General features: G+C 45.8%; 1 protein-coding gene across 2 annotated transcripts in view; it reads right to left on the reverse strand.

The window, feature by feature from the left end:
* Positions 1-1,096: 1,096 nt before the first annotated feature.
* Positions 1,097-13,039, reverse strand: part of rasgef1ba (RasGEF domain family, member 1Ba) — a 74,749-nt gene continuing 62,806 nt past the window's right edge. For both annotated transcript variants that reach the window (XM_035166724.2, XM_035166725.2), the window contains 10 exons: positions 11,063-11,278; positions 10,588-10,662; positions 9,566-9,661; positions 9,215-9,317; positions 7,491-7,570; positions 6,631-6,726; positions 4,439-4,534; positions 3,800-3,923; positions 3,425-3,497; positions 1,097-1,775 (listed from right to left, as the gene is read on the reverse strand). In XM_035166724.2, coding sequence (XP_035022615.1) covers positions 1,751-1,775; positions 3,425-3,497; positions 3,800-3,923; positions 4,439-4,534; positions 6,631-6,726; positions 7,491-7,570; positions 9,215-9,317; positions 9,566-9,661; positions 10,588-10,662; positions 11,063-11,278 — 984 coding nt within the window. In that variant the 3' untranslated portion in view covers positions 1,097-1,750. The remainder of the gene's footprint in view (positions 1,776-3,424; positions 3,498-3,799; positions 3,924-4,438; positions 4,535-6,630; positions 6,727-7,490; positions 7,571-9,214; positions 9,318-9,565; positions 9,662-10,587; positions 10,663-11,062; positions 11,279-13,039) is intronic.

The following is a 13,039-nucleotide window of genomic DNA, read 5'->3' on the forward strand; positions in this document are numbered from 1 at the left end:
CTTTTCAACACAGCTAATTCATTTATAAACGGTTCCTCTATTCAATTCAAACAGTCCAAATACAAATGGATGAACACATCGGGGGAGTAAAACATTATGTACACAAACACAACAGCACTCTGTGGTGGGGGAGGAGCCGTCAAGGCGAAGCTCACGTCAGTCAAACACATTCAACTTCATACTCTGAGCTGCTGCCTCCAAAAATAAATCTCATACGAACGTGTAAAAAATACAAATAATAATAATAATAATAATAATTAAGCCAATATCTGAAGACTACTTCAGCTGGTTATGTACCTAGTACAAAATTAAATAAGATGATGGTATTGGCATGAGGACATAATGTGACTACACAGAGTTATAAATAAAACAGGGAGGAAACTAGACTCTGATGACATGGGAAATAAAAACAAAGACGAAATCCTCGGTTCACATTATTCAACCACACAAATCCATTCACTGTTCTGACTGAACCACCAGGGGGCAGCACAACCACACTCGTTGACTACATTAGGCAGGTAGAGCAGGGACACGGGGCCCTTGACTCCTGTCCTCAGCAGCTGAGGGACATTTAACACCCACTCGATCAGGATCAGCAGGAAAAACGCACGAGACTACGTTTCATTTTTACGTTCACTGACGAAGACGTCGGTACGTTTCAAACAAAGACTTCGATCCCCAGGTTTCCTCTGCACAGGAGGTGAAGGTTTCATCGCTGTTTGACCTTAACGTTGAGCAGGTTCACGCAAAAAACTACTCGGATGATTCTCTTGAAACTTGGTGGAACGGTCGGGTGAGAATCCGGGAACGTTTGGCACAGATGTGGATAAAAAAGGCGGATCCAGGAATTTTCTAACAACTTCCTTTAACGTTGCAAGATGATGATTTCGTGAATTTCTCAAGAAATCCTGCAGAAATCTATAAACAGCTGACATTTGGTGCAGAACTGTCTCAGCGAGATGTTTTAATATGAGCAGTGTGTCCATATGCATCTAATTTAGATACATAGACCTGTAAATGCTGCTCCCCCGTCAGAGAAACACTTTGTCTGGAACGTACTGAGGCTGAAGTGGGTCAAAGACACAAGAAATGCTGCTCAAGAATCACACAGTTTTATACAACACACACACAAAACAACTCAGTTCTATCTTTTAAAAAACGCAGCCAGTGCATTTTTCTCGTACAACATCACATTTAACAAAACCTTCAAGAACACGTAGCGGAAAGAAGCTCGTACAAAAGGAAAGAGACGGGAACGAGAGACCATGGCTTCGTGAGGAACTCGTGTGTTCAGGTTCGATCTCCGTTCAGAGTGCTGGCTTGTGGAACCAGAGAGCGTTAGCCAACCAGCGGCTAACGTTGTAGTTTCAGTGGAAAACAACTGGCAGAGGAACGAGTCCGTTGACGCTCGCAGGAGGTTCGTCGGCGTCCAATGTCCCGGACGAGAACAAGCACCTGCCCGTGCTTTTATTCTGACAGTCTGGGGTGTTTCTCTTGTTTGTTTGTTTTTTTAAAAGACTCTACAAAGTCATACAAAGATGAAAAACGAGCAGGAGCGTAAGGAAAAGCAGAGCTTGGTAGAAATCTGAAGCCGGAGGGAACACAAAACGTCCTCGCCAGCCAGAGTAGAGATTGTCATTTCCCCTTTCCGATACGGGAATACTTGGTTTGGACAACAGCGGCGCCGAGCGAGCGGTGGCTTCCTTGTCGGGGGGTTTGTCTTCCAACTGGTTTTCTTCAGCTTGGAGGTTTAGACCCTGCTTAGCAGAGTGGATCTGTGGGGAGGACAAAGAAAACTGGGGTTAGAGTGATGACAAAACTGAATCCTCTGGTTTGTTTGCTGCTCCATTAAAGCATTTAACACGTGGTCTTAGTGTTTTTTCAAATAGGATCATATCCGATGTAGAAAATGTGTCTTTTCCCTCCTCCTCAAATTAGTTTTTCTGACACTGATAAACCTTTAAAACGCAGGATGTGCAGCTGCAGCAACAGTTTGTCTTCAGAGGGGTTTTCTCTCGTGGTGACGTGTGCAGAGCGACACTCGTCCCCTGAGGCCGCGTTCGAAACCGTTTCTCGGCTCATTCTGCCGACGCCGCTCGGCCGCAGTAAAGTGACAGGTCGTGTCGCAAGCAGAGGCGGCTCGGGAGTGAAAGCTGAGCTGGCAGACGGTCAGGAAACGTGACATCACACACACACACACAGTTCTGAGCCAAAACCTGATTCATGTGTGTGGGGGTCACTTTTTGGCAGCGTTCAGCCACGTGATCACGTCCATGGATACTGGCTCGCATTAATCTGACTATTTTTGGCCACTAGGGGGCAGACTTCTACATCAAGCTTACAGACATGTAAGTATCTTGTTGTGAATTTTATTTATTTACAAACTGTTCTAAACAAATAACAACAGAGCGTTTGTATGTTTTTCCCATTTTCATCCTGTTTTAGCTCAGTTTTGGTCTCCACCAACTCCCTAAAGGAAAAATCTAACTATTAACTATTAACTTTTAAAAATATCTTTAAATCGCACATTATTTGACGATCTTGTCTTCGTACAGAATTAACAGCTTCTGGTACAAACCCCAACTAAAGGTTTTCCAATGTTTTCAGGGAGTCATGAATTAATATTTATTTATCAAATAGCAATTCATAAAATAAGATAAATAGAAAATAAAAACATTTGTGAAAACGTGGGATTATTACTGAGCTGGACTGTTTTCTTGTTTTAATTGCGAACCAGAGAAAATGATCTTTACCAACGTTAATACAAATTTAGGTTTGTGTGTTTGCTCGGTTATGAATCTTCATGTATTTTAAAGTTTAATCTTTGTTTAATGGCAGAGATTTGATCGTGAGTCACTGAGATCTGCACTCGTGTCTCAGGAGAAACCTGACGTCCCTGATTCAGTTTGTGTTCATTTAACTTCAGTGTGTGATGCTGCAGCGAGGAAATATCCCTCTGTCAGCTCTCCTGGGCTTTCATCAGCCGGGTGGAGGGAACAAGACACACACACACACACACACACACACACACACACACACACACAGACACACACCCAGTGCTGTGTGAGGAGGGTGTATGGTGCATTGTGTGTGTGTGTGAGACGATATAATTGTGTGAAAATGACTGATGTCCTTTGCATTTGTCTACGCAAGCGATGGTGTGACCAGGAATAATGAGTGTGTGTGTGTGTGTGTGTGTGTGTGTGTGTGTGTGTGTGTTTAATGTATTTATTGAACAGTGTGCAGGTCAGTGTGTGACCTACATCCCTCCGGTGAGGCTGGTCAGTGGGGAGGCAGGAAGTGATGTGGGGTGACAGTCGAGACTGAAAGAATCAAAAACCCCTGAGGGTGTGTCTGTGTGTCTCTGTATGTCTTTGTGTGTCTTTGTGTGTCTTTGTGTGTCTTTGTGTGTGTTCATACACACCTCAGAGACTTCCATCTGTCCTTCTCCATGTGGTTCTCAGGACCTTCGCTCTCGTACGATGCCAGATACAAAGCTGCCAACAGAAGAAAAAGAAAATCAATAAGCATTACTCTTCTAAAAAATGATTTTTTGAAAATGTGACAGATTCCTGACATGAAATATCATGTGATTGTGATTTTGCACAAAGGTTCTTCATCATTCATTCATTCATTGTCCCCCACCGATGAGGTTGTGGAGGACAATGGTTACGTTTTCATCTGTGTTTGTTTGTTTGTTTGTTTGTTTGTTTGTTTGCAGGATCAAGTAAAAACTACTGAACCGATCTCCATGAAATTCTGGAGCAGACGACCTTGATTCACCCGTTAACACACTCACCGTCCTCAGGCAGCACCGGAGCCGTCAGCAGGTACTGCAGGATCTTACGGTCCTTCTCAAACGGACACTCCACTTTCTTCCAGGCCATGAATTCACTCACTTGTTTGGCGAGTTCCCAGAATTTCTGAAATGAAACGGCAAATGGACAAAGGTGAGCAAGGAGCTAACACGTGAACCACCCACGTGGCCTGAATCCCACAGTTCACTGTCACTACTTTACTCCGTGTTCCGAATACAACCCAGTCCCCGCGCTGCCTTTGAGCAAGGTATTTAACCTTGTACGGCTGGCGGTGGTCGCTCAGCTGCTCCGAGGTGTTAATCTGTTCATGTGTACGAGCGTCATCGACAGAAAAAGACTTCAGCAGAGTTTCCCAAGATAAAATTAAGATTTAAAAATAGAGTCTGAATCAGAGAAGCTGTGAGTAGAGTGGAAACACTCATGAGCGTTCAGGGTGTTTTTGCTCCATGGAAACGCAGCTGAACTTTACACACTTTACTTCTTCTTTCTCAACACTCTTTGGGGAAGTGGAAATAATCGAATCCGTCGCCTCGCGCGGTGACGGTTTCTGACCCAAGCCGTCGGGGGTGTAACTGTTGCCCGGGGGAAACCCCCAGTGGGGAATTTAAAACTCAGCTCACCTCAAAGTTGATGCGGCCGTTCTGCAGCCTGTTGGCACATCCCTCGTTCAGGAAGTAGATGTCTTTAATGAGCAGGCTGAAGAAAGGGATGACGATCTGCGAGGAAAACAGAAAGTGAGAGAGATTTAATTTCACTGAGAAGATGTGAAGGGGATTTCCCCCAAAGACACTGTGTGTGTGAGATCTTTGTAAATATCGATTCAAAAGAGGATCTATGACAAAATGAAAATAAACCAGCGAGCAGACGTGTAGCAGCGTGTTTATAAAGAAAGTACCCAAAAGTTTCCCGAGACAAATTCCTCCGATCAACCATAGAGAAGTGAGACGTCAGGTCGTTGTGTGTGTGTGTGTTGGGATGTTTCTTCTTTACTGGTAGAAAACTAACCATCGGGACCAGAGCTGGTTTTTGCTTTGACTTGTTTTTTGATGCTGTGACCTGTTTCCAGACCGTCCCAACACACAACCCCCCCGCCGCCAAACATTATCAAACATTAATGGCACTGGAGCTTTTCAAAGTGGAAACACGCAGCAGACTGAGATCTGGGTTCATTGTAGAGTTGGGCCACGGTTTGATGTCCGAGTCCGACGGGAATTCAGTTTTTTGTGTTCGAACCCGAGTCTGATGTTTTCCAGGGCGCATGCAGCCTAAAAGATTTCTTAATTCAAGCTCGTAATATATAGTGGTGTTTAAGTTCTTGTTATTTGTAATTATTCCAAATAAAGTTTATGGTTAAACTGCAAAACTGACAATTTTATAAGATACAAATTAAATGTCTTAGGAGAGTTGTGTTGCCACTTCTGTGTTGGTGTTAAACTCTTTCAAAGAGTCTTTCAAAACAAACAAAGCTTGAGGTGCCGCTGACGACTTCTTATCAAAGTTCTGGACATCATGTCTGGTGACGGTTCTGCAGGAGCAGGATGTTGTTGGGTCGTGTCTGTAGGTCTGAAGGCTGCGGTCATGTATGAACACACGTCTGTAGCAGAGAGGAAGTCGTTTTCACAGCTGGACACAGAGAGAGTCGAGGCCCTGGAGCCAGAGTCGGGATTTATTAGATTTATTTCATGCTTGTTACTGTTTATCAGCTGTTTTTTTGATTATTCTCTGCATTCCTATTTTTATTCCTTCTTATTTTGGTAAAGAAATGTCTCACTTATCATCCAGGTCTGATTAAAACAAGCTTTAGGAGCAGAACGTGTGATTTAACTGGATATATAACGTGAATTCTGCTGTAAATCATCTGTTGAGCAACGTTCAGATCATTTCAATCTTTGATCAAAACAAACCACGAGCTTTGTCTTTGTTGACAAGTTCAACAGCCGAGTGGACGTCCCCCTCCCCCGCCCCCGCCGAAGAGCAGAGGTCACAGGGGCAAGAACATACCAGACTTCTTGGGAACTTTCCGTTTCATGACCCCGACCTCTTGTCTGTTTGCATTTCTGAGCTGCAGAAAACAACCTCCGGGAGCCAGACACGTACTGACAGTACACTGTGTTTCCATAAAACTCTGATTCAACATGTGATGACGTGAGGGGAGGATAACCACTAACGCCTGGCGGCCCACGAGCTCGGCGCTGGCACGGACTCGGGCAGGGCGGGGGAACCCGAGAGGCAGCCGGGAACGCTATGTGATCTGGCAGGCGACCATGTTTTCTCTTTCCTTCACAGCGTGTTTTGATGAGGAGGAAAAACCAAGACCCTCGTCAGATCTTGACCCATTTATAACTGTCCCCTCGGAGCGCTGCACTGTTACGTAACCTCTGTCCGGCGTCCAGGTCCTCTGAGGACGCCGCTGATGTTGAAGCTCGATGGGAACGCGGCGTCCAGGCGCTAACGAGACACAACAAGCGGAAGCGCTGTGGTTTGTTTTTCTGCTTTGACTCGACTTCAACCGTTTTCCTTCATGTTTGCTGTTGAACTACACACGGAGATAAACATCTCAACTCTTTACAGAACTGTAATCAGCTTAAAGTCGCTCGGCTGCAGAGACTCGTTCATCCGAATCCTCCACGATCCTCTGCTGTTTGGTGTTTTACTGGAATTTCAACCTTAAGTTAACAAACTGGTCTTTAAATTGTACATTTTAATTCTCCCTCTTTGGTTCCTCCCAGCACAGAGAGTTCAGATATGAGCTGAACCACAAATGAGCCAGTTTAAAGAGATTGAGATTATATTATATCGTCTCTGGCCTCACCTTCTCCCGGCTGCTGTTGGCGGTGATGGATCTCTGCGTGGCTCCTCTCAGAGACGTTCTGTAGTTGTAGAAATTGCTGGAAGGATCCATCTGATGCTGAGAGGAGGAAAAAAAAACACCAGAGTCGGTTTGAGTTACGTGAAGCTTCGGTCAGAACTCGACGAATGAACCCAGATGTGCGGAGCAGCTGAGAGACGAGTGGATGTGAGGGAGCAGGGAGCTGTCGACACGCTGCTGCTGAACAAGGACGTTTCTACAAGTCGGTCAAACTCAATACAGATGTGATAGGGTTGAAACAAATATTAATACAGTTGATGTCTTTCTTTGTTTGTTCTGTTAAAAGTTTTCAAGCTGCTTGTCCGACCACTGAGAACATTTCCTACATTCCTTCTTACTTTTCTATTATTGAATTTGACATGATACAGGAAAAGCAGATGATTAATTACACTTTAATAGAACCAAAGTTTAAATATCTAATATCTAAACGACTAAACCAGTAGCAGAAGAACAAGATCAAATAGCCAACGCAGCAAATTATAAATTTAGTATAACCTTAATATAAATATATATATATAACATTTGGACTTTGCTTGTCACATTTTACACTTTGGTTTTTAGGTTTTTTAGGTTTTTAGTTTCTATCCTTTTAGTGTTTTATCATTTGAAGTGTTTTTAGGGCAGATGCAATATTTTTAACTCACTTTTATTCGGCATTATTATTCTGGGTCTCACACGATGTGTCCTTGTGTAGTGTTTTGTGTTTTTTTGTTGTGCAATGTACTGTTGAAGAAGAATTTCAATAAAGTATATTTGATTAGATTTGATTGAGGAGCAGCGCGGTGACGTGTGAGACGTCTTACCTCTAAGATGTCGAACTTTGCCGTCTTGACTTTACTCCAGGTTTTCTTCAGCCGAGACACAGGACTCATGTTCATCCCAGCTGCAGGATGGACACACACACACACACAACAAACAACAACAATGAGAGAGATATCACACATCACAGCTAACACCCAAACACCACAGCATTAACACATGGCATTTTCCCATTGAGCCAGACAGACACACACACCTCCCCCTCTTCCACTCTTTCTCCCATGACATGTCAGCCATCCCCCTTTTTCTTTCTTCCTCCTGTTGTTTCTTCTGATGCAGCGAGGCAAAAGGCCGCAGGAACAATGGAGTTAACACACGCCTCGTTTCCCCTGCCAGCCCTATGCTTCCCATATGGTAATCCTCTGTGTGTGTGTGTGTGTGTGTCGCCATCAGAGCAGAACCACAACACAAACCTGCAGTAAACAATGGAGCTCAGTTTTTGTTTCTGTAGACACAAGAAACATAAACCACTAAAACCAACCAGAGCCTCATTCTGTCCCCGAACTCGCTGCACTTCCCAGGAGACGGTTTCTGGGTTTCACGTGAACCTCGAACGCCGCCGGGACAAAACGAAAACCCTGAGTCCCGACCACGAGCGAGTGTGACCGAGCACGTCCTCTCCAGACGCACAAAGACACGAGTGTGTGTGAGGACAGGTGTGAGCCGTCCTCCTCTTTATAAAACACACTGTTCACATTGTTTGTGTTTAAAGGATCATTTCACCCGAACTACACAAAGAGATGTGAAGTGATATCAGGCTACGTTTGGTTTTATGACTTGTTTGTCAGGATTACGGTAAAACTACTGAACAGATTCCAACAAGGTGGAAGACAAGGGCTTTCTCAAACGTTTTGCATTCCCCAAATTCTGAGGACACATTTATCTCTTTTTACAAAACAAAATCCGCGTCTTTAAGATAATTAAGTAAAATTAGCTTTTCATTATTTGAGTGAACTAACCCTTTGGTTCCCTGGAGACGAGGCCGGGGGAGAGAGCTTTGCCTGCGGCTGTTTTCTCTCTCTCTCTGTCTCGGGGGAGAAAGACGAAGGACAGCTGGACGCTCGAATATCCTCCACTCTCATCATCACCGTCCCATCCTCCCACTCTGCCCCCTGCCCCTGCCTCCCCCGCACACGGACTCTGGTCAGTGCTGACCATCTGCCTGGACGGGGTCGTTCTGCGTCCTCTGCCAGCTGCCCCCTGGACACAGAGATCCCTGACGATGCTCTAGGCCTCGGACATTCGTATCTAACCTGGATCGAGCTTTAACAAACTACCCATGATTCTCTGCAGCTTCTGTACAAACGCACACAAACGTTCTGCTGGAAATACTTTGCAGCCGAACGAACAGAAAGTTGTTTCCCAAATCGGACCGAGATTCTATCGAGCCAATTATCTGCATCACCGCCGCTCAGCTGACGACTCTCACTCATATCATGAGGCTGGAGTAAGTTACTGAACTGAGACCGAAGCCGTGAGAGGTCCGTGCTGCAGGGGGAGATAACATCTGCACCAAACTGCCACTGAACAACAACATTTACTACGCTGATCGGACTCAGTAATGACTTTAAGAAACGGCCCCAGAGCAGCAGAGGGTGGATCAGAGGGAACGAGGGAGGAATGTGACGCCCATCGGTGCAAATGAATGTTTTTCTCACAAATCAGTGACATTTTGTTCTCAACTGACGATATGAAAACACAAACTCACAGATGATCGCCATGAGGGAGTTGAAGTTGCCGATGTTGAAACATTCCCGCGCCACGTCGATGAAGAACTCGATGACTCGAGCTCGGTGCTTCTTCTTCACGGGCTGTTAACAAAATAGAAACGTCTTTTATTTACATGACTGATTCCATCAAGTCTGGACTCATTGTGGCTTTTCATTGACACCAAATTGAGTTTCCAGGCTTTCAAATGTAAGATCCAACGGGTTTTCCTCATTTTAAACTCAATATCTTTGAGTTTTTAACTGTTTTCTGACATTTCCTAAACTAAACAATCTGCAGTCGGAGCCTGTTCGCCTCCAGAAGCAGCGAGAAGTGACCCTTCGTTACTCACCATGCAGATTTCTGTGGCCACCAGGTAACTGAGTCTGTTGAACCATTCCACGTACGCCTCCAGGTTGCTGGCCTTCTTGTGATCGCTGAAGCAACTCTGCAAAAACAACAACAGGATCTTAATGAGACAACAGCAAAACATGATAAGAGCTGAACTGGTGAATTAAACGCAGATATTTGCGATAAAGAAATAAACTCCCGGCTTCATGGAGCCAATCACAGTCAACTTCACTCTGTAGTGGTCAGTGTCCGTCTCATTATTCATGCTGCTCCTTTGTTTGGGTTCTTCTGGATCTAATTCCACACATTCCTTTGGCCTTACGCCACGCTCCCCCATGTCGTGCCTCCCGCCAGTGGACACACACACACACACACACACACACACACACACACACACACACACACACACACACACACACACACACACACACACACACACACACACACACACACACACACACACACACACTCGTCGGGGTAAGAGAGAGGCGAGCCTGAGGCACAAAGGCCGTCTTAACCCCCCCATCACCTGGCTTCCAAAAATGAGCTGTTGCCTAGCAGCCGAACGCCAGACAAAAGGACCCACTGCCAGACCCACACACACACACACACCCCTTCCCAAAACAAACCCTGGGCACCAGCGGTTGCTAGGCGATAAGGTGCATGCATGCCCATCTAATCCAGACATTGGGATGATTTGAGGAAAATTGTCAGTGAGGTGTGGCCGGGTGTATCTTTCTGAATGTGTGTGTCTGCATGTGTGCGTGTGTGTGTGTGTGTAGCGGCAGACAAAATACCCGCTGCACACAGTCTGGAAATCACCTGCCCTCGCTGTGACCCGTGCAGCCCGTGTTGTATAAACCTAACATCCGTCTGCAGGAGAAACTAGGCCGTCTCATTTCTAACCCACAGACACGGAAGAATCAGGTCTGCCTCAGGATTTCAGCCAAAATAAATTGTTGCATAATCACTGTGTGTGCGTGTGTGTGTTATTATTGTCTCAGAGAAGCGTGCAGACGTTACCTTATCATTGTCGAGAGGATCTTTCTGGACGAAGGCCTGGACGAATTCTTCAGGTCCGATGTAACTCAGTCTCTCCTGAAAAAGGAAAATGAACACAGTGAATGTTTGGGTCGAGTCTCCTTAAGAAACAAGAACCTTCAGCCTTTGAATTGTGCAAAGTGACACCTAATGAGAATAAAGCTGTGGTCAAACACCACAGTTTAAAATCAATGCTGTGTTGTGTCAGCTGTACGAGCAGCGGGTTTCTAATCCATCCCTCCCTCACACGTTCTCCGCTGCAGATCGATTGGCTCTTTCTCTCTGAGCCGACACGAGTGCGAGTCCCTGACAGGATTTCACATTGTTCGTTGGAAGACAACATTTACATCTTAATCTGGTTTGATGTGCCACAGCGAATGATGGATACGGTGCAATGGTTTAAACAGATGATCGATGGGAACCGTCCTGGAGTAAAAGAGACGTAGGTGGTCCTCACCAGTTCTATGTGCGTGAGCTGCTGGGCCACAGTGAAGGGGTCGTTGCAGATGGACAGCATGTCTCTCTGGATGGACGCCTGCGGCTTCGCTTTCAGAGCCGTCAGCCGCTCGGCCGCCGTGGCGTTGATCTTGACCAGCGCCTCCTCGTACTGGCTGAGCACCGTCAACCTCCTGATCAGGCCCTGGCTCATCTGCCCAACCGCCTTCCTGTACACCTGAGGGAGGGACGGAGACGAGAAGAGAATTAGATAAAAACACAATGTTTGGCAGCTTTAAGTAGTTTAGTTTATCTCAGAATCAACTGGGAACTCTGGATCGTTGACAACCTCAGTGGAAACTACAACAGCCGCGCTATCCCCGTGTCAGCAGAAATAACTGATGCCTGCTCGCAGCAGCATCCTCTCGGTCACACACCGGGAGGGTCACTCGCTATGTCGCGCTCGTTACGGCCTCTCAGCTCAGCAGGGGCTGAGGAGGACGGGCTCTTGACTTCCTGGCCTCAGGGGTCGAGAGGTCGAGAGCTTGGAACATTCCCCTGACTCAGACCAGGCCACGATTAGATAATTGTTCCCTTGCTGACACAGTTTAGCACAGAAGTTGCGTAAGTGGGTCTCCAGAGGACAGGAGGACAGACATGTGTGTTTGATTCTGTGTACGTGTGGCAGACTGTGTGTTGTTGTGTAAGTGCGGAGGATCCAGGGCACGGAGTCTTTCGTAACGCCGCTACGAGCGGTCCAAGAAATCGGAGGAGCCGAGGCCCCTTTTTCTTGCGACCACATCCCTTCTCTCTGGACTTTCTGCCAGTTCAGCCTCCAGAATCTGGGTTTTACAAACAGGAATCAGGTTCAACGGGGTGAAAAGAAACACAACCAGTATTGTAATGGAGGTTGAGGCCCCGAGCCGAGGAAATCAAACGTGAGTTCTCGGTGGAGGCGCTCGGCTTCTCTGGGAAAAATGAGCAGACTCTCATCGCTCAGCTGGAAACGGCCGGGGCGGCAACGTCTCTGAAATTCACTTCCAGGGGCGTGACTAATGCGTCTGCCTGTCGGTGATGTGGCCGTTACAAGTGTGATGACACACGCACACACACACACACACACACACGCACACACACATTCGAAAAGTCAGCCAATCAATTGCAGCCGTGTGGATATTGCACTTTTTGGTGAGGGATGATTGCAGGAGCACAGGACAGAGGCAGAGACAATGAAGTTGTAGAGAGAAATGAGGTTTTCATTTCGCAGTGCAAGTGGAGACGGACCGACAACAAGGGAGGAAATAATATATTCAAATGATCAATGCTCCTTTAGGAAGGTGGTGACGCTGCTAAAGCCGGCGACTAATCATATTTTTCATTATCGGTTATTTTCTGCAGTTAAACAACTCATGTTGTCATTGGTGAAATGTCAAAAATAGGCCGGAAATGACGATTAAAAGATGATGAATTAAAAACACTCGTCTGTTCAACTGAAAGTCAAGAACCCAAAGATATTAAATAAAAACCCCACTTCACCCCACTTCATCATATTGTATTGGTATTTGTTGCTTGATAAATAAATTATTAAGCAAGATTGTTAATTACTTTTCTGGAAATGAACCAGCTCTTGATCCCACGGCTGCTGGACTCAAACAGGAACTGTTTTGTAGAGTTGCTTGTACACGTCTAGAACTTTTCTCCCTTTAAATCTACTCGTGCTCGTTCTGAACCTGTCTGTGGTCAAATCACATTATTATTTCTATTACTATTAAAGTGTTAATAACAAGAAAAACATGAAATCTGATCATTGGCTGCAGCGCTTCATGGAATACCTCCACCCAGTCCCAGTGACGTCAGTGGTAAACACTGTGAACCCTCAGCTGACGCTTGACCACACTCCTGCCCAGTTGGACGACAGTGGGACACGCCACCAGTGAAAATCGCTTCAGTTGCCACTTCAGATTCAACCATCTGCCGCGGCTTCTGTCCACACTGCACA

The sequence above is a fragment of the Hippoglossus stenolepis genome, chromosome 9 (genome assembly GCF_022539355.2).
Source record: "Hippoglossus stenolepis isolate QCI-W04-F060 chromosome 9, HSTE1.2, whole genome shotgun sequence".
Lineage (NCBI taxonomy): Eukaryota > Metazoa > Chordata > Actinopteri > Pleuronectiformes > Pleuronectidae > Hippoglossus > Hippoglossus stenolepis.